At 41.0% G+C, this 21,654-nt stretch overlaps 1 protein-coding gene across 2 annotated transcripts; it reads left to right on the top strand.

Annotated features, from left to right (window-relative positions):
- Positions 1 to 123: 123 nt before the first annotated feature.
- On the top strand, positions 124 to 21,434 carry LOC138212722 (polypyrimidine tract-binding protein 2-like). 2 transcript variants are annotated; one of them, XM_069173227.1, is made up of 17 exons: positions 124 to 214; positions 1,532 to 1,553; positions 1,676 to 1,727; positions 2,383 to 2,546; positions 3,169 to 3,240; positions 3,332 to 3,403; positions 3,519 to 3,677; positions 4,671 to 4,781; positions 7,021 to 7,189; positions 8,556 to 8,633; positions 9,913 to 10,025; positions 13,015 to 13,048; positions 15,428 to 15,520; positions 15,883 to 15,999; positions 17,979 to 18,078; positions 18,186 to 18,263; positions 18,446 to 21,434. In XM_069173227.1, exons 1-17 carry the CDS (start codon positions 207 to 209, stop codon positions 18,573 to 18,575), a joined length of 1,572 nt encoding a protein of 523 aa, XP_069029328.1. In that variant the 5' UTR covers positions 124 to 206; the 3' UTR covers positions 18,576 to 21,434. The 2 variants fall into 2 exon arrangements, with proteins under 2 accessions (XP_069029328.1, XP_069029327.1); XM_069173226.1 differs by lacking the exon at positions 124 to 214 and adding an exon at positions 221 to 504.
- The last annotated feature ends 220 nt before the right edge of the window (positions 21,435 to 21,654 follow it).

Here is a 21,654-nt window from a genome sequence, read left to right as displayed (position 1 = left end):
AAGAGCAGGACTGATGAGTGTCGGACGTATTGAAAACTGCAGTTGTTAACCACCTCCAGTAGATGGCAGTAGCACAACGTTCAGGACGCCAGCTGCCCTTAAAATCCCAGAGAAGAAGTCGTAGAGGAAGAACGCCCATTTTGCTCCCAGTGTTCGCATCGAAGTGTGCTGAATTATCAACAGACTGAGGAGGACAAAGAGCTGCAATGGACGGGTAAACGGGCTTCTATCACTGATCACCTTCCCCCGCAGCTCTGCATGGGGCGTAGTCGGAATGAGCCAGGCCCTCGGCTTCGCTTGAAGACGTGCTAAATGTTAGCTGCGCTGTAAACCTTGATACTGTGGACTGAGAGGAACATGACGTTAGCGTGCTAACGACAGCCAAGCAAGAAATGTGCTGCTTTGATGTTGTCGTGTTTGTATGGAGGTGTCAGTTCACGGAAGAACAAGGTCCAAGAGCAGAACTAACGACCATCTGCGTCTTCTCACTTCGGCGGCGTTAAAGTGAGCGAGCTGTCCGTCAAAGGCAGCAACCAAGATCATTTTACTACGAACCTTGTGTCGAGGGTCAAATCCATGTTGACGTTAGCTAGCTTCATTAATATAGCTAACACTGCGTGTAATTTAGGTTTTAAGTGGGTTTATGATGAATGGGGACCGTTATTGATGATTATTAAGGCTTTTGTAAGCTATTAGTTATTCGTGTGTTCTTAATGAACCGCGTCATGCAACCTGTCACTCGGTGCTGCGAGCTTAGTTTCACCTGAACGGCTCCTTTGTCTGCAGCTTATGTGAGCGACACGCAACCTCTGTTGTTTACAACTTAGCTATTTATTTATAAGAGCAGATGCCTGAAACGTGAATGCATGTTCTGTTTGTGCATTCAGAGACACAACGACATGTAACATTACAGAACAAAGAGTGAACAACGGCAACGACCAATAACACAAACTCCAGTTTTAAAAGTCCCTTTGAATCACAGTGATGAATATAAGATGTATTTATGAGGAATCTGTTGCTGTGTTGTAAATGTTGGCAGCGACAAAAGGGGATTAAATGAACCAACATCAGTGCGTTGAAGCATTGTTGAATATGTACACGTATGGAACTTTTAATTGCTGTATATAGCCGGTCCATATGTCATGATATAATTAAAAGCCATCACAACAAGGTGACACTCATTTATCCGTCTCACTTGGATGAGAGGAGCTCGAATCTGACAAGTGATCAGAATCTAAAATGAAAACCAAAAACTAAAGGTCTAAAAAGTGCAGATGCATTTCAACACTCAGACTGTATGATTTCTCTTTAAAGCTTTGTAGGTTTCACCACCAGTTGCATCTGTACAGATGGATGGCATGTGGGTTAAGACTTTACCAGAACCAGAACCTTTAAAGTTTTACCAAACTATAAAACTGTGAAAACAGTGTAGATTTGTACGGTGTTTAGAAAATGTAAAACTCTGACTGCCAAGACGTATTTTCTCTTTTCCTGATCTTTAATCTCTTCTCTGCATTCTCTCTGTTGGCAGTGATGTTGCGGTTGGTGTGAAGGTGAGCTGCATTACTTATCTTTACCTAAAAGCACATGTCTGTATGATATTATCTACCTATATCTATCGATACTATCTGTATGTAAAGAACATTTTAACTCTTCATTTTTTTGTTGTTTCCAGAGAGGCTCAGATGAGCTCAACATGTACGGTAGCAGCCCCACCTCAATGACTGGTGAGTTCATGAGCATGAGATTGAAAGAAATGGAGCTCAAACACCTGATAACTGCATGTTGTGTCTTATATCCTTCATGTGTCAAGGACATGAGATGATGGCACCAAAAAAGAAAAATGTCCAATTAGAAGAAAAGAAAGAAAAGCAATATTTTTCGGGAGAAATAGAAAATTATATTGTCGTAAATTATTTGAAAGAGATATGAAAACTTTTTTTGCATGTTTTATTTAGAAATATATGTTAACATTACATGTGTGGGTAAAGATGTGGAAGTAATTAAATTATACTTAACAGCTCTTTTATGACTTACTTAGGAATAGATTTAACTTTCTGGGTGTGTAAAGTGACATCATTTACACCTGGAGGTCTGCAACTAATGATTATATTCTCAATTTAATATTTGGTCTTCTAAAGTAATATAATCAAACCGCTTGTTGTGCTTAACAAGTATTTCAGGGGCCCAAGTATTCAGAAGCTGAATCAAAGTAATGTTGGGAATCTTTGCTTGATTTATGACTGTAAAGACAAGTTGAGTCATCAAGTCATTGCTGATTATCTTTTCTATGCATGAAATAATAGCAGAATCCTGTGTTGTGTCATATTTAAAATATTTGTGTGTGTCTGTGTGTGTGTGTGTGTGTGTCTCCATGTTCAGCGAACGGCAGCGACAGTAAGAAACAGCGCCTGGATGAATCGCCTCCCTCCAGAGTCCTCCACATCAGAAAACTTCCCAGTGAAGTGTCAGAGACTGAAGTCATTGCTCTGGGACTTCCCTTCGGAAAGGTCACCAACATACTGATGCTGAAGGGGAAAAACCAGGTAAACTGTGGCAAAACTCCCATCAAATTATTATTATTATTCTAAAGAGAATAATGTGGTCCTCATTAGGCTCCATGCAAGACCATTTATATTGTTTTTCCAAACTTGTCTCACTTTTTTTTCTTTAAGATTTGCTGCTAATATTAGCTGTTCATGAAAATAGCATGAAATAGTAGCAGAATCCAGGCTCCTAAAATTACAATGTGAGGCTGCTTATTCTGCTTTATTCACCAAAGAGTGAAAAGAATGTCACTCCATTCAGCTTCAAATCCTGCTGTTAGACATTCAAATGACAGTGTATGTTGGTCAGATGAGAGTCGGTGCTATTACATCCTTCAGATGGAGATGTTACTGTGAGAGGCACGACAGAAGGTAAAACTGGACAACGACCTGCATGGAGACCACGAGACAGAACTTTCCTAGAACCTAAAACATGGGGAAAAAAACCCTCTGGAAACAATGATGAGAATAACGGGATGAGCTGAACGTACACTTTGCATTACATTTTCCATACTAAGGAGAGAAAACTCGTGACCATATGTGTCGTGTAAGACTGATACTTGCATGAAGCTCGGTGTCCTGGAGGTGATTGGCTAGGTTGAACTGGCTCTATCTTTTTCAGGCATTTCTGGAGTTGGGTACCGAGGAGGCAGCCATTACTATGGTGAACTACTACACAGCTGTGACACCACAGGTCTGAAAGGTTTATTCACTTTGTACATAACTAATACTTTCTGTTGTAGTTGTAAGGCAGTAAGTGACTTGTGTGATCTTATTCCTTTAAGGTGAGAAACACTCCTGTGTTCATCCAGTACTCCAACCACAAGGAACTGAAAACAGACTCGGCTCTGAACCAGGTATACACAAACATGTATTTGTACACTGAACATTGTTCTTCAACCAACCCAGCATTAGGTTGATGTACTCCTTCGTGGCTCTTCTCCACCTGTTTCCTGTGTTGTTCCCTCCCAGCGGGCCCAGGCGGTGCTGCAGGCGGTGTCAGCAGTTCAGGATGGAAGCTCTCCCTCCTCTGATCCAGGAGTTTTGGATCTAAATCCACCTCCCAGCCCCGTCCTGCGAATCATAATCGACAACATGTTTTATCCTGTGACACTGGACGTCCTACAACAGGTAAAACCTGAACACTTAGATCCTCCAGTCTGATTAGTTTACACAGCTCATGAACAAGTTTGACCTTTTCCATCATGTTAAGGCCACAAAAAAAGACTAAACAAAGAAATGAACATTACATGGATGATCTCAACCCTTTCAGATTTTGTGTGATGCCTTTCAAAAGTCCATATTAGTTGGTAACTCGCATGTCCAGGGTTGCAGCAGTACAGTATGGTATGAACGTCGGTGATTGTCATACTGTGCTTCCTTCTGATTAGAGAATCTCCGCCGCAGCTTGCAGACCACATCTCCTTCCTTCCTCTGTCACACTCAGTAACTGATGTCACACACACACACACACACATATTCAGCAGAGAAAATGGGACTGATTATATCACTGATCCACATCCTCTGAAGAAGTACTTTAAAAGCAGCAGTGTGGGATTACTTTAGATGTCCTAAAAATTAACATGGAGTTGTCCTCAAGGACAAATATACAGTTTGCAAAGAATGTGGACACAAAGTGGCTTCCAGAGGACATAAGTGAGTTAAAGGTTGAGACAGGATGAGTCGGGCTGCCCTGTCACGCACCTTCAGTCAATTGGCAAATGTTTTGATAATTTTTTCCGACAATTGTTTGTGACGGCAAATCTCACTAGTTTTACAAACCAAATAATCAATCAATTATTAGAGAAAATAATCATCAGACTAATCTATGATGACATTAATCATTAGTTGCAGGTGGATGCAAAATAGTTCAAAAGAGCTCCACCTCAACAAGTACAACAGTCAAATCCTACTTTTACATGAAAGTGTTTTATTTAGAAAATAAATACCATATAGAGGATTATTATCCAGTTATACTACAGTGAAAACTCGAACCGGTGCAGCACTACATGTATCTATATAGCTTCAACTGTAATGTTACAAAAATGTATTTCAGTGAACTCAGTTCAAGCTTAACCATGTTTCTGCACTTTTCTCTATAAATTAATCCCCCCTCCCCCGCAGATCTTCAGCAAGTTTGGGACTGTAATGAAGATTATAACTTTCACCAAGAACAACCAGTTTCAGGCTCTTCTGCAGTTCAGTGACCCTGTCAACGCACAACAAGCTAAACTGGTGAGATCACACATAAATGAAAACTATGACTCATACAATAGTAACCTGAAGAAATCTAGGTTATTATGTTCGCATTCATTTGTTAAAGCTTTGATGAGTTTGTTTTTGGCTCAGACTGACTGATATTCACTGTTAGTCTTTGTTGTCATCTCAAACCACAAAACTGTCATTGAAAATCTTACGGCAACCATAGCCTTTATCATAGCCACATACTTTTACTCCATATGATCATTATTCAATTCAATTCAATTCAATTTTATTTGTATAGCGCCAAATCACAACAAAGGTTATTTCATGGCACTTAACACATTAAAGTCTTTACAGCAGAACTTTACAACATTATACAGAGAAACCCAACAATTCAACAATTCCCACATAATCTAGGAGGTAAAAACTCCTCTTTAAGGGAGAAAAACCTCCAACAGAGGGAAGAAAAACTCCCTTTAACAGGAAGAAACTTCCAACAGAACCAGGATCAGAGGTGGGCGGAGCATCTGTTAACAGAACCAGGCTCAGAGGTGGGCGGAGCATCTGTTAACAGAACCAGGCTCAGAGGTGGGAGGAGCATCTGTTAACAGAACCAGGCTCAGAGGTGGGAGGAGCATCTGTTAACAGAACCAGGATCAGAGGTGGGAGGAGCATCTGTTAACAGAACCAGGATCAGAGGTGGGAGGAGCATCTGTTAACAGAACCAGGATCAGAGGTGGGAGGAGCATCTGTTAACAGAACCAGGATCAGAGGTGGGCGGCCATCTGCCTCAACCGGTTGGGGTGAGAGGAGAGCAGAGAGAGAAAAGGACAGCATAGAGATAGAAGAGAAGAACTGTTGGTGGAGACGACAAGCGCAGAGCAGAGACATGCAGCTCCATGACGGGACATCTGGAAAAGAAAGAACAGAAACTACGCGAGCGAAGGAACTGAATGGAGAGACATTACAGTCCGATAACTTTTTAGAAAGTACTTAGGAGCCATATTATTGAATTATTTTGTCCCCATCCAGGTTAACTCTGGGCTACACTGGAAGTTAGCTGGCTCGGTTTACATTTATCCAGCCAGTGCAGAAATGTCACTCAGATGTGTTCCTAATATTTTGTCCTTCCAATTTAAATGAATTGGCATGATAAAATATCAGGAACACCTGTCAGTAAATATCAGTTCACTTTAGAAGCACCACAAATTACAGTTTCCAAAATGACTTAAAATATATCAGCACCTCTCTCATTCAGATTGATTAACCACTGAACATTAATATCCTTTTGAGGGGATTATTTATTGTTTGGCTGTTATAATATATGTTATGATTCACCTGTCAGTGGTTTTAATGTTGTGGCTGATTGGTGTGTACTGTCTGAAGCAATAATGACAACCTCTGTTTTTATTTGCATTTATCTGTAAAAAGTCGCCAGGCTACCATTCCTTAATAATAATCATACAGTTCGGCAAACAAGACAGTTTGAAACACAAATATTAAATACATTTAAATTTGCTAGAATAAGTTTTATCTCAGAGAAAGGAGGTGCACCAGTCCACAGATCTCCACCCACTGCCAACACTTTTCAATCAAGACACTGTGATCTACAGGATCAAATGCAACACTAAGATCCAGCAGTGCCAAAAACGGAGCTTTCACCCACATCAGAAGCATTTATTATGTCATTGGAGACTGTTATTTTGACAAAAAGAATTTGTCTAAAATATTGTGTGCGGTCAGGACAGCATTGAACAGCTGTTTAATAACTTTCTCTAGACATTTCTGAGATAAAAGGCAGTTTAAATATTGGCATTTCGTTTTTAGGATAGGATGGATCGATGTTAGTTTTTTTTACATAAGATGCTAAACAACTGCATTTTTAAAATAAATTGTGACACATCTAGATTGCAGGGAGATATTTATAATAGAGACCAGGCATTGACCAATAGACTCGCGTACAGTTTAGGCATTTACGTTGGTCAGATATCCACAGGGCCTTAAGTAGGACCTGTGCGACCCACCAGCTCCAAAAGGGATTTGCAGGAAAATAGGAGATAAGCGATCTAAAATTGATGAGTTGGATAGGTCGGAAGGGGAGTGAAAGAAGGTAGTTTCTTTATCAAACGAAAAAGTACCAAAAAATATTAAACTAAATATAATATCCGTTTTGGCCTCTAAGGTGCACTGACAGCTATTATTGGCATAAAACAGACTGGATGAAAAACATTTAAACAAAAATCTGTCTCCCTTCTTATCCCTGCTGCTGTAGTCTCTGGATGGACAGAATATCTATAATTCATGCTGCACTCTGCGGATAGACTTCAGTAAACTGGTCAACCTCAACGTCAAATACAACAACGACAAGAGTCGAGACTACACCAGGCCTGACCTTCCCACAGGAGACGGAGAGTCAACCAACAAGGATCATTCCCTATTGGGTAAGTACACCTCTATCTTCATCTGCCTACACAACATCCAATCATATGACCCTCCAGGGTATCCATCCTTCTCTACTATCACACTTCAAAATGTCTGATGTCAACAAGATTATTCAGAAATAGCACGCCAGTTTTAAGTAAAGCAGGGTTCATTCATGCACTTTGAATAAAAGACGTCCTCCAGGTCATTCTTTTGCCAGTCATGCTGCTCAATCATGGGCTCGCCTGAGAGCAGGAATGTGAAGCTAAAGACAGGTTGAATGGGAAAGACACAAGATGGCTGAACCACTCTGATCAATACATCCTCACCCTTTCTGTTTAAAATCCACTGCCACATTGTCATCACAACTTGTATAGGAGAGTTTCAGAATTAGAAAAATTAGAGCAACTTGATGAAAACCAGTATTGCCACTGTTTCCAAAACTTTGTCTTTACCACGTCACACCTCAACAGACATGCTGGCTCTGGCTACCAAACATCACACAAGAAATAGAGAAAAGGTGATACAGGCGTGTACCCTAAACATAAACTGTATATACAAGTGGACCTGGCTTCCGGGTCTGAAAAATGGTTCCGATGCAGAAGTGTCTTAAGCTGCAATACCAGCGAGTGCCACTAGAGGTCGGCTCCAAAAAGCCTCCGGCTCCATAGACTCCCATTCAACTTCTGTCATCAAATCCAAAGTGAATAAAATGTGTCCATCAGTTATCTCGGTGTTGTTAGCTAAAGTCACTCCTTCTTATTAGTTTTCTGGAGGTCCATCTGAAAATAATCCCTCATTCATTAGAAAAGAAGATTCAAGAAGACCTGTTTTTGGGGGCGTGTCTGTTTGATTGACAGGCCTGTGGTGCAGTCAGGTTACAGCTATCGGTGGGCGGGATGTAGTATCGTCAGGTTTCCAGTCAGATCCACCGCTGGCTCCTCCCCCAGCTCGTCCAAATATGGTCACTTCCTGCTCCAAACCGCTCCGAACTAGCAAAGATGGTGACGGACAGAATCTGAACTGGAGGATTCATAACGTTCACAAACCAACGGGTGACGTCACTGTTGGTTGCCGCTTGGTGAAACCAGGCAGTTTTGCATCGTTACAATTTTTTTTTTATTTTATTTTTTTTTTTTTTATCTCGTACCTGCATTTGAATCGGTTAGAAGCCAGAAAAATGATTTTATTTTATTATTTTTTTTTTTTAATTTTTTTTTTTTTGATGCTATAACATCTGATTTGTTTAATGTTTTGAACAAATGTTTACATCTTCTGACATATTACTCATTCAGGTTTTGTTTTATGTGATATTTGTACTGCTGGTTTGGATTGTTAGGTGAGATCAGTGTTTTGTGGTATAAATGTAGTTGTCATGTCTTGTAGGTACCCCGTCTGGAGCACTAGCTTCCTACTCCAGTGGAGGAGGTTACTCATCTTCTCTCTCCCTCTCGCAGGGTGGAGGTACTTATCCTTTTCATTTTTCTCATTTAGTTTTTCCATCAGTCTGTATCTGTTATTTCATGTCCTGCTGCTGCCCTGTCTTTTGTCACGTCCTGCTCTGATTCTCTAAAAGCTGGAAAATAGGTTGGTTGATATTAAGTCAAATCAATACGCGAGGGAAATACTGGCCTCAAGATTGATGAACAACTGATCATTATAATCATTTTGTAAGCAGATGGGTGCAGTGCAGTGTCCTGTGTTACATACAGAAAAAAATGTCCCTTTGTGGGATTAATAAAGTAACTATCTATCTATCTATCTATCTATCTTATTGTGCAGTGAATGGCTTTTTTTCCTGCTACTCTGCAGGAAGTCATAGCTTGAACTAAATATAATGAGCTGTCAGATGTTAGATGTTAATATTTAACTGTCTGCACAGGACCTCACGATCTTGTATTAGCAGAACCTTAGTTTAAACTGCAGTTCTTCAACTTAACTAGATTTAATTTTTCTTGTGGAAAAGTCATCTGTTGAAGGAAAATCTGTGCTTTATTTGTATTTGCTGAGTTTTAATAGTATTGTTATTGTCATAAAATCACTGTTTCATAGGACATGAGATTGCTTTAGTTTTTTATTAAAATGATGTTGAAAAGATCATCAGCCCTCTGGCTTGAAAGTGGAGTAACTGAAATGTAATTTGGCGTCATACCATGGCACTAAGCACATCATCCTCTCTGATTTGTTTCAGTTTTTCCCCCTTCTGATTTCCATGCATGTATTTCTATGCTGTAGTACACGAGGTTAATTGTTAAACAGTATTCAATTTCTGCTGCAATATTTCTGTTGAATAGATAGATAGATAGTTAGTTAGTTAGTTAGTTAGTTTGTTTGTTTGTTTGTTAATCCCCAAGGGGAAATTATTTCACTACAGCTGCATTTATAGGTACAGGAAAGCAATAAAATAACAGTAAAAAATATTAAATATAAAAATGCACAGTATATACAATAAATAGCATAAAATTGAATAATTAAATTAAATTAAAACTAACTAAACAATAGTGCAACGTTGTTTCTTTGTTGTTGTTTTTTTGTTTTTTTAAACACGAGAAAAAACACAACAGTGTTATTGTTGTGTGATGGATTTTGCCAGAGGTGAGTTATTGTACAGTCTTATTGCAGTGATTAAAATCTTTTAAATCCATTAAAGAGGGAGTAGACATGTTCATGCTATTATATTAGTCCAGTGTTGGTCTTTGTAGTGTTGTAGTTTTAAGCTCTTAGTTTTCTGCCTTCCTAACAGGAGCCATCAGTCCTCTGAGCGCTGCAGCGGCGGCAGCAGCAGCTGCAGGTCGTGTTGCTCTGTCCGGGTCCGGAGTGTCCGGGGTTCTGCTGGCGTCCAACCTGAATGAAGAGGTACACTAACCACAAGCACAATTTCACTGTGATAGAGTGTGATTTCCTGTGTGTGTGTGTGTGTATGGTTTATTTATATGTTCCCAAAAAATCCCCACAGATGGCTGAACGTGGGGGAACTTGTTTTTCCACAACAAAATGTTCTGGTGTGTGTGTCTGTGTGTGTGTATATGTGCGTGCGTGCGTGTGATTCTCCAGATTGATTTTTTTGCTCTGTCACAGGTCCCAAACTTGAATGTCCTACAATATTTTCAGCTACTTTTTGTCTGACCACATGATATCTGTCTATCGAATCTGTAAAGTTCTGTTGTGTTTCTGAAGCCCAGCCTTTTCTCTGTCATGAACACCTACATACTTCTATATTTTGATCTTAGATTTCTTTATTCTGTCTATTTTCAGTTTATTTCAGTAAATGTGCACCGACTGTCTGTTTCTCTACATCTACACTGAATATTTTTCTGTGTGTTCCATCTCTCTCTCAGATCCTCTTTGTCTCTGTCTTTGTCCCTGTCTCTGGTCAGGGGGACTCCATTGTGGAGTGGTGGTTTTCACATTTCTGGCCCCCTCTGGTAAAGTCTTGGTTCAAGAGCTGCATATCAGCTGTGCTATAAAAGCACACAGTTCTCTCTGGCGACCGATTAGCTCGAGAGCAGCAGCTCAATACAATCCAGTGACTACTTGGTGGTTGAGTGTGGTGTGGCCATTCTTCATTTTGTGAGTGCTGAATCCATGAGATGTTTTTCAGCCACTAAATCTACAACCCCGTTTCAAAAAAGTAGGGACCCTGTGTAAAATGAAAATAAAAACCGAATGCGATGATTTGCAAATCATGTAAACCAATGTTTAATTGAAAATAGATCAAAGACAACTTATCAAATGTTCAAACTTTTGAACTGTGTGCTGATAACAAGCTGGGTGGTCCCTCTCCTCTTTAGCCCGGCGGATGCAGCATCCGTGATTTACAAAAAGAATTTCAAGTATTGATCCATCAGACCTCAGGACAGTTTTCCACTTCACCTCAGTCCATCTTCAATGATCTCGGTCCAGAGAAGGCGGCGGTGTTTCTGGATCATGTTTCTATCTGGTTTCTTCTTTGGAGAGTTTTAACATCATTTGTGGACGCAGCGATGAACTGTGTTCACAGACGATGGTTTTCACAAGTGTTCCTGAGCCCATGCAGTGATTTCCACTCCAGAATAGTGTGTTTTTAATGCAGTGCTGCCTGAGGGCCCGAAGATCACCACCATCCAATATTGGTTTCCAGCCTCGTCCCTTGTGTTCAGAGATTTCTCCAGATTCTCTGAATCTTTTAATGATTTTATGAACTGTAGATAATGAAATCCCAATTTCTTGCAATTTTACATTGAGGAACTTTTCCACAGTTTTTCACCTAGTGGTGAACCTCTCCCCATCTTCACTGCTGAGAGACTCTGCCTCTCTGGGATGCTCCTTTTATCATGTTGCTGACTTGTTGCCAGGTAACCTGATTAGTTGTGAGATGTTCCAATGGGTGTTTGTTTTAGCTTTACACAACTTTTCCAGTCTTGGCATCAAATTCAAAATGAGCATATGTTTTTCATAAAACAATTCAATTTCTCAGTCTCAACATTTGATATGTTGTCTTTGTTCTACTTTCAACTAAATATGGGTTTAAATGATTTGCAAATGATCACATTCTGATTTTTATTTACGTCCCAAATGTTTTGGAAATGGGGCAGTAAAACAACCGCCAGGGATGGATTTTGTGTCTTATTTCCAGCACAGGCGCATCTGAGCTGGACAAGTGGAAGTTGTTGGGTTAGTTTAGCTACTGTGTGCTGTGGCCTTTCCATCTACAACATAAATGTTTCACATCTGGAGAGGGTCCTGATTTTTATTTTGAATCTTGACTCTTATCTCAGCAATGGACACAGTATAGTGATCATCCCATTCAAGAGGGATGGCATTATATAATGATGGTTCCTGTGGGATGTTTGACATCCTGCTGAATAATTATTATTTTACAACGGACATTATTTTGTCAAATTAGTTTGTGTTCCGTGATTAATAGTTTTGTAAATCCTCCTGGATTTGAAGTTTTATTGCATCACAAAGGACTTTTTTATGCCATTAAAGTGGTTAAATTGAAGTTGCATTGTTGTTTACTGTCGGTTGGTCGGTCAGTCAGTCTGATCTGCCAGTCATGGACAGTAGTTGTTCAGGCTCCTGACACCTCCAGCCATCTGCTTCATGGTGCTGCCCCCTTTTGGTTTGATATCTCCTGACGTGCCTTCTTTCATTCACTATTTATTACCTATTTTGTTTCTGTATTATTTTCTACCTTCCTCCCAGCCTTTCTTTTCCTCACTGTTAATTGCATCCAGCAGGGAGTGCGTGTGTGTGTGTGTGTGTGTGTGTGGGGGGGGGGGGGGGGGTGTTAACCAAACTGGAATAAATGTGTGTGTGTGTGACTTGGTGTGTTTGTGTGTGTGTTTTTGGAATCGAACCAGCAATCATTCAGACTCCGTTGATGTTCCACTGATGCTCTGTTTACTGACCTCTGCTTTGGTTTTTGTCCTCCTTTCCTCCTTTCTCCCTTCCCTGCCTCCTTTCTTCCCTCCTCTGCTCCTCCCTTCACACTTTATTTTCTCTTCATTTGACCCTCTTTATGGCCATACATTGTGTAATGTAAAACCCCCTCCACCCCCACCCCATGTACGTTTACCCTGATGTACTGTTGTTGGTTTTTTTTTTGCCTCCCCTTCCTCTCCTCCATCTTCACTTATCTTAATCTGGTCCAAACCCAACATTCGCTTTGCTGTTTTGACCCCCTTCCCAAACCCACTCCCCCCAAACTCTCCATCTTTGCTCCACCCCTCATCATCATGGAAAACATCACCTCCCCCCTCGTCCAACGCTGGGCGGTCTGATCTCTACCTTCGTCTCTCCTCTCCCTCCTCCTCTGCTCCTCCTCTTCCTGTCCTCTGCTCTGCGGTCTCTCTCTCTAAAGATGGTCACGCCTCAAAGTCTCTTTACCCTCTTCGGTATGTTCAACCTCTACTATTCTATCTGTATATCTCTCTCTGTTAATCCAGTTTTGTTCACTTTCTTCAGTGATGTCGTGGATACTCCATTCCTCTATATCTCTCTATTTCTGAGCTTTTCTCTATCATATTGAACACTGCAGAGTTAAGATCTTCTTCTGTCTCTACATCACCAGAGCAGTGAGTCTGACAGTCGGTTCGGTCAGTGCATCACTTAACTGATGAGGACAAAGACACCAAAATCATTCATGTGTTGTCAAAACTCCATAAAGACTAAGTCTTGTCCAGAGTTTGTAGATCGGGTCTTCAGGTAAAATGACATGACTGACTGGGACCTCTGTTTACATACACTACTACTGAATATCATCTGTAAAATGTATCTTCATTTGATAACAGTTAACCTAAAACCACAATACGACCTGCAAAATATCACCTGCACATCTGTATCTAAAACCCCGCGCCACACTTTCCTCATTCTCAGTTTTTACAAGTCTGTCTTGGAGCACATTGAACACCATATGAACACTGAAACAGGTATTATTATTATTTGTTGTCACCATTCCACTTTTTCATTGTGCTCATTAAAACGTCTTCCAACCGCCCCGAGCATCACACATCAAATCTTTACAAATCTCTTTATAAATCCTGTCAAATCTTTTAAACCTTTTCAGTATGGGATACTGTTTCCAGAACAGACCGTCTGTGACTGTGACCGGTGCTCAAGAGTTTTATTTGGTGATGAGACTGCTTTATGCCGTAATACTTTCAGCACAGATTCTGCTGACAACATCTTTTGTGGGAAAATTGTGGGAATTTTTTTTAATTGCAAGCTCCTGCAAACTTTGCATGTATTGCTTAAAAGCAAACTATTTTAACAGTGTTTTCATGGTGCAGGTCAGGAGACTAACACGAAGAGAACTTTGGAAGATATCCACTTCTGAAGCATCGTCAGATTCAAATCAACATTTGAATACACTTTGTTTTGATTGATTGAGTGTGTGAGAATGTGAGTGACTTGGCATCACTCACATCAGGAAGGGATTATTTCATGACTAGTACAAACATTACAACCTGCTTCAATGTGAATATGAGCACCTGAGTGTTGTTTTAAGACAGACTTGAAAAATCATGAATGTGTCCTTTAAACGCTCTCAGAAACTAGTCTGCCAGAGTTTGACTGATTTTAAGCCAACAACAGATGTGCCAACAACAGATGTGCCCCCCTGCAGCTGCTTCACAATAAAAGCTGCCACTGAAAATATTTTTATGTAAAGCAGCTGCGGTTCGCAGTGGCAATAATTTGCACAACATCCGGCCTCATTAGAGCTGCGAAGGCAGAGCAAAAACAAATAGGAGTCAATTTTCTAGATAAAAGGAATGTGCAAGGGTTTTATTCTAATAGCAGGTTTAGGACTGGATCAGGTGCCCCGTTGGCAACATGCCTGATTTGCTCTGGTGCTCGCACCCCTCTTACCTTCATGTTTATTCGTGAAGAGCAGTGTAGAAACCATTTCATTGATGCAGGTTTTCTTTGTCATTCTCTTAATACTTTAACCATCAGGTTTATTTTAGTGTTTATGTTCTCACCACATTAATGCTTCAGTTGATCACGACAGTGCACTGGTACTCACTAAGATGCATTCCAGCTGTAAAACCTCTGCACCTCTTCTCTTTTGCCTTGTTCTCCGAGCTGTTGTAATCCAGTGCAGTCAAAGGACACCTTTGCTTTTTATTCTACAGCTGTGCAGTCGGGGTCACCTGCCAATCAGTCACCTAAAGCAAACCAGAGGATTCCCATTAGTCTGTCAGCTAGCCCAACGATTTTTACCTTCACACTTATTGAACTGCAGGATTTTCACAGATCTTTCAAAAAGTAAAAAATTCTCTCCATTAAAATCTCTTCTTTGTGCATTATTGGTTTTATATCCTGTCTTAGGTTAGTGCACATCTGCTTCGGTAAAAGTGTATTTTTCTTCCGCCACTGCCCCTTTATAGTTTTTCATTTTTTAAAACCGGCTAGTCTCTGAGTCCTGCTCACACCGCTCAGGCTAACCGGCGTCACATCAGCTGCTCCGCTCTCATAACACAAAACTGCTCAGTTACACAGAAGCATTTGATTGAGTTTCTTGTGGAAGTTAAATGGGAAGATTCCATCTTTTCTTTCCATTTGTTTTCTAACACTAACTTTATTCCTTCCATCCTTCACACCTCTCCTTTTTTTTTTTATCTTCGTCGGCTCCATCTCTCCTGCTCTGTCTGTTCTATCCTCTGCCTCGTCCTCTCCTCCACCATGCTCTCTCTCTCTCTCCTCCTCTCGGTCTCTCTCTCTCTCTCTCTCTCTCTCTCTCTCTCTCCCTCTCTCTCCCTCTCCACCTTCAGGGGTCTATGGGGATGTCCAGAGGGTGAAGATCCTCTACAACAAAAAGGACAGCGCTCTGATCCAGCTGTCTGATGGCAACCAGGCTCAGCTTGGTGAGTTCTGGATCGTCAAAATAAAACTCATTTGCATTGAAATTGAGATAAATCCAGACATGGTTTTATTAATTAAGATGATTGTATTATTATATATGAAACATTTGTTTTGTTTGTTTGTGGAAGAGAGTGAAAGTCAGGACATGAATGTAAATACAAATCAAAGAAAACTGCTCTTTTAAGTGAAGCTAAAAATGAGCTTGTTGCTCACTAGAATCAGGTTCAGGTCTTAAGGTTAGAAAATCACAGCTGTGTTCGTCACTTTGTGAAGAACAACTTAATGGACATGGTCTCTGTCTCAGATAAATGTCGGGCTTTCAGACTTCTCACTTGGCCCTGCTGTCTATTTTTCCCGTCTGCAGCAATGAGCCACCTGAACGGTCAGAAGGTGTTTGGTAAAGTGATGAGAGTGACGCTGTCCAAACATCAAACTGTGGCTTTGCCCAGAGAGGGATTGGATGACCAACTACTAACTAAAGGTGAGATGATATCTGAATCATGGAAGGCAACTTGGTAAGATCAGGGTTCCCACGATTCATGGGATTTTTAAAACTCTTTTCCAAATGGGGAAAGTCAGGGAATTTGATCATTTTTGGGGGCCAAGTAATAGAATATCAGGGAACTTTGGTTGCATCAGTGTGACTCGGCCTCGTGTGTGATCATAATTGTAATCATAATTCTTGTCTGCTTTTCTGTTCATTTTAGGTAATTTAATTTTTGCTTTTTAGGCAGGGATGTTGACATTTGACTTTGAGTGTGAACCCTGTAATATCTTTGAAATGGTTTATTATGATTAATGGATATTTTTCTGTCATTTATATTCTGTTATGTCACAAGTCTGTTAAACTGTCAAAGTTTTAACCTAAAACGTAATTTCTGTTGTTTCACATATCCCTGATCCTGTTCGGCCTTCAACATGTACTGAGGCATTTCACATTTTTAGGAAAGAATAAGAAAAAGAAGTGAAATCAGAGTACTAGTCTTTGCATGACTGTATTAATAGAAACTGGAAACCATTACAAAATGGCGACTGCTGAATTGAATAAAATGTGCTTGCCTGCTGCACAAGAATCTTCCAGGCTTGCCTCTGTGCTGTGCAGCCCACTGCACATATTTTTAGGAAAATTTAGCAGCAAGGTTGAGTCGCAGGGCCACACCCACCTCTCTTAATACATCCATAAACCAGTGGGAGTCTGACTAGGAGCAGCTTCCTGTAGCCAATAAAACCTGAGTGGGCTCATCAGGAGCCTCAAAGAGACAGGAGCTAAACTGGATCAACTGAGGTGCTGCATAGAGGCAGTATAAAATCTAAAAGTTGGGCAGAAATATACCAGTACAACCAGGAAATGTGCACAATAACCCTTTCCAGTTGTGATGGTGCCTGATGAATTAAGTCAGTAATTTTCAGTGATAGCAGCCACATTATTCCAAAATTAAATATTGCAATATACAGGAAGCACTGTTTAATATTCAATTAAATTTTATTTATATAGCGCCAAATCACAACACGGCTTATTTCATGGCACTTAACATATTAAAGTCCTTACAGCAAGACTTTACAACATTATACAGAGAAACACAACAATTAACAATTCCCACATAATCTTGGAGGTAAAAACTCCTCTTTAAGGGAGAAAAACCTCCAACAGAGGGAAGAAAAACTCCCTTTAACAGGAAGAAACCTCCAACAGAACCAGGATCAGAGGTGGGCGGAGCATCTGTTAACAGAACCAGGCTCAGAGGTGGGCGGAGCATCTGTTAACAGAACCAGGCTCAGAGGTGGGCGGAGCATCTGTTATCAGAACCAGGATCAGAGGTGGGCGGAGCATCTGTTAACAGAACCAGGCTCAGAGGTGGGCGGAGCATCTGTTAACAGAACCAGGATCAGAGGTGGGCGGAGCATCTGTTAACAGAACCAGGATCAGAGGTGGGCGGAGCATCTGTTAACAGAACCAGGCTCAGAGGTGGGCGGAGCATCTGTTAACAGAACCAGGATCAGAGGTGGACGGAGCATCTGTTAACAGAACCAGGCTCAGAGGTGGGCGGAGCATCGGCCTCGACCGGTTGGGGTGAGAGGAGAGCAGAGAGAGAAAAGGACAGCATAGAGATACAGAACATGAACTGTTGGTGGGACTGACAATCACAGAACAGAGACGTGCAGCTCCATGACGGGACATCTGGAAAAGAAAGAACAGAAACTACCTCCAGAGAAAACTCATCTTCTTAAACTGTGTTCAAAGAACATTCGCCCTGTGTATCAGAAGCCGAATGCATTTTATTTGGAGACCATTAAAGGATTGTAAAGAAAGACTTCAAAACTTTACAGGTTTTGCAGATGATCCAGATTTGTGAGGTTTGAGGTTGGACTATCCACAGTGAGGCTTCATTCAACCAGGATTCTCAGTGGATCTGCTGATACTATTTTATTCATTAATGTCAATAATTTGTCATTGGACAGATTTCTCTGGCTCACCACTCCACCGCTTTAAGAAGCCAGGATCCAAAAACTTCCAGAACATCTTTCCTCCATCAGCAACGCTTCACCTCTCCAACATCCGGTAGCACGACCATTAAACATATCAGTCACATTACATTCTTTGTGTGTCAGTGGTGACTTTTCCATCATGCTGCTTTGGTTGAGAACCTTTTATCTTTGTGTGTTCAGGGACGGAGTTGGAGAGGATGATCTTCGCCTTCTGTTCTCGAACAGCGGAGGAACCGTCAAGGCCTTCAAGTTCTTCCAGTAAGAACCACTTCACCTTGAAGCTCTTTCTGACACAACAGATGTCTGCAATTTCTATCCTGAAACTTTTTTCTTACATTGATGCATGTCCTCATTTTGAAAATAAAGAAGACATGATCTGTGAACTTCTCTGGTTACTTCCTGTAATAGCCTGTTGCCTGTTTCTGCTCTGTCCTCGTCAGGGACCGTAAAATGTCCTTGATCCAGATGTCATCAGTAGAGGAAGCGATCCAGGCTCTGATGGACCTTCACAACTACGACATGGGAGGGAATCACCATCTGAAAGTTTCCTTTTCCAAGTCCACCATCTAACCGTCACACTGAGCCCCTCAAGGTTAAGATCTACGACGAGTGAAGAAGTCTCTAGAAGTCATTTGTCCTCTTTTCAACATTTTCTGTGAATAGTTTTCACTTGAGAAAGTCCAAATCCCACAACGTGATTTTGTTGACCGGTAGGATCAGTTCTTACCTCAGTCCCAGCCCAAACGTGGTTCTGCTTTAAACCCAACAACATCTTAAAGAGCAACTAAACACCAGCTGAATTAGTAAGTTGTTTGTTTGTTTTTTTACCTCTGGTGGTTCTGTAGAAGTGGGACATCATGTTGGGTGTGGTGACGGTGAATAAGATGTGAGACCTGGTCCGGTGTTAAGATACTCTTTAAAGCAGTAAACACTTTTTTTTCATGGAAATCACAGCTCAATGCAAATTTTCCGTTTTCAACTGCAAGATGATCAGTCGGTGAAGCAGTGTTCTGGGTCTTCCTGGGTTTTCTGTTGAGGTTTGAGTTCATCCAGTGACTGATTTATCGATTTTCTCTTCATTGTGTGGCTATTTTAACTTTTTTAACCATTTTTTTGTGCTCCCCAAAAAAATAGTCTGTTAACCCTAAACTAGTGTCGTTCACGTAGACACTCATCACCAGTCATTCTGTCACTCCTCTTTGTCTCCAGTTATTAGAAGAACTCTTTTAGACACACACGTCCATCGTGCAGGTTCACTCCTTCAAATCTCATCCTGTTCATTTCTGCAATTTGGTGCATTAAAATAAAATCTACAGCTACAAGCACACAGGAGTGATTGCTGTTGTAGGGCATCAGTTTAATGTTGCAATCACAATAAAACATGCTCACGAGCAGATTATATGATTTCACATGTTCAGATATTCGCACAAAATATGGCCTCAAACACACATTCAACAACTGCAATTTGTACATGCAGCTACGAGCAAGCAACAAAACACAGGAAGAGGAAAAGAGTGGCTCCGGTTAACGCTGTCACAGGTCAACTCTAAAAGTTTAGTTCTGTGCCTCTGACTTGACAATTTGGGAGGCAGAAACTTCTGGAGGCTCTGGCTTGTTCAACTCTGTTGTTGAATTTGTGTGTGTTTGATACAAAAGTGTTCGTAGCTTCCGGGTCTGAAAAATGGTTCCGATGCAGAAGTGTCTTAAGGTCGGCTCCAAAAAGCCTCCGGCTCCATAGACTCCCATTCAACTTCTCTCATCAAATCCAAAGTGAATAAAATGTGTCCATCAGTTATCTCGGTGTTGTTAGCTAAAGTCACTCCTTCTTATTAGTTTTCTGGAGGTCCATCTGAAAATAATCCCTCATTCATTAGAAAAGAAGATTCAACAAGACCGTTTTTTGGGGGCGTGTCTGTTTGATTGACAGGCCTGTGGTGCAGTCAGGTTACAGCTATCGGTCGGCGGGACGTAGTATCGTCAGGTTTCCAATCAGATCAGTCAGATCTACCTCTGGCTCCTCCCCCAGCTCGTCCAAATATGGTCACTTCCTGCTCCAAACCGCTCCGAACTAGCAAAGATGGTGACGGACAGAATCTGAACTGGAGGATTCATAATGTTCACAAACCAACGATGACATCACTGATGGTTGATGACATCACTGATGGATGATGGTTGGTCAGGACATATGGTACATCTTCTGCATATGTGAAACAATATAATTTGCCCATGCTTGGTGGTAGATGACATTAATCTGATAGCATAGCGTTGTCTCTGAAAGTGTCCATTTCAATTACCAACACTCATTTGCAGAGATTTCTTTAACGAGCTACATTAAAACAACCTGCAGCTTTCAAAATGTTTTTGAGGACTTCAATACCCAGAAATCCTCAAAGAAAATGTAGCTGTAGAGTCACACTTTGCTCATTTTGCCATGGCTGAACAATCATTTTGGAGCAAGTAAAGTTTAGTCTCCTTTTTTCTTTGGGAATTTGAAAAGCTTTTTGGGATTAACAGTCATCCTTTGAAGCTGGAGATGCTTGTTGATGACAGTTGAAAATCCCTGAAATGTCCGTCACGATCCCGATTCAAAGGTAGATGTTTCCCTGAAGAATAGAACAGTCGGACATTTACTGTTAAAATCCTCCATATACCCACCCCACCCCCACCCCCACACACACCCCCCCCACACACACACACACACCCCCACAACCCCCCCCCCACACACACACACACACACACACACACACACACACACACACACACACACACACACACCCCCACACGTACGCACCCACACACACACACACACGCGCGCGCGCGCGCGCACGCACACACACACACGTGCACACACACAATCATGCTCATGCTGTCTGTTAAGGTTTCAACATGTGATTGTGGTGCAGGTCTCTGCTCTCTGGTCTCAGAGACCTGCAGGGACCACCGTTCAGCCTTCAGTCTGTGACCTGGTTTCACTGTTGACTCTTCTGTCTTTGAACAGAGTATTTTATTGGTTGTTGTTGTAAACCTGTAAAAACAGATTATTTTGTTAATCAGTTTTAAAAAGGATGGAACCTGTTCTGTGTGACAGTCGGATCAGAGATGCAGAGAAGACCGACTCACTGTTTCATCTGACGTCATCTCTAAACTGGCTTTTTATTTTTCACTCCTGTTCTTACTTGTAGCTGCAAAATGTTATTTTTGGACAGTTTTTTTCTTTTTTCTTTTAGGGTACTATTGTAAATTTTCTACTTGAGTTCAGTTTGTTTTGTGAAAAGATTTCAGATTAGGACAAATTAAACATGTCTTTTCTACCAACCAGCCAAACTTAAATTTTGTGTGTGAGTGTGAGTGTGTGTGTGTGTTTGGACTATTTCTGCCCTCTGCTCTCATCTGTATCTTACCTGTAATAAACTTCTCTCACTCTGTTCAGTTCTGTCTCTCTGCTCTCACTTCTTTCTCTCCACTTTACTCCTCTGTTGGCTTGTCTTTTCTTTCTGTTTCTGCCGAGACGTGAAAGTGTTCCCAGGAAGAAGAACGAGTTTTATTCTGGATTGATTTGTTTGCCTCTTTATCTACAGTGTTCTCCTTTTTAAAGAAGTATAGCTATGATTAAATATTTTCTGTTAGGTCTGACCTTTGGGTATTAAAA

The sequence above is a fragment of the Embiotoca jacksoni genome, unplaced genomic scaffold, assembly GCF_022577435.1.
Source record: "Embiotoca jacksoni isolate LCO1_2020_lvr unplaced genomic scaffold, fEmbJac1.0.p SCAF_59, whole genome shotgun sequence".
Taxonomy (NCBI): Eukaryota; Metazoa; Chordata; class Actinopteri; family Embiotocidae; genus Embiotoca; species Embiotoca jacksoni.
The sequence above is the reverse complement of the archived record's forward strand: the minus strand, read 5'-3'. Positions and strand labels throughout refer to the sequence as shown.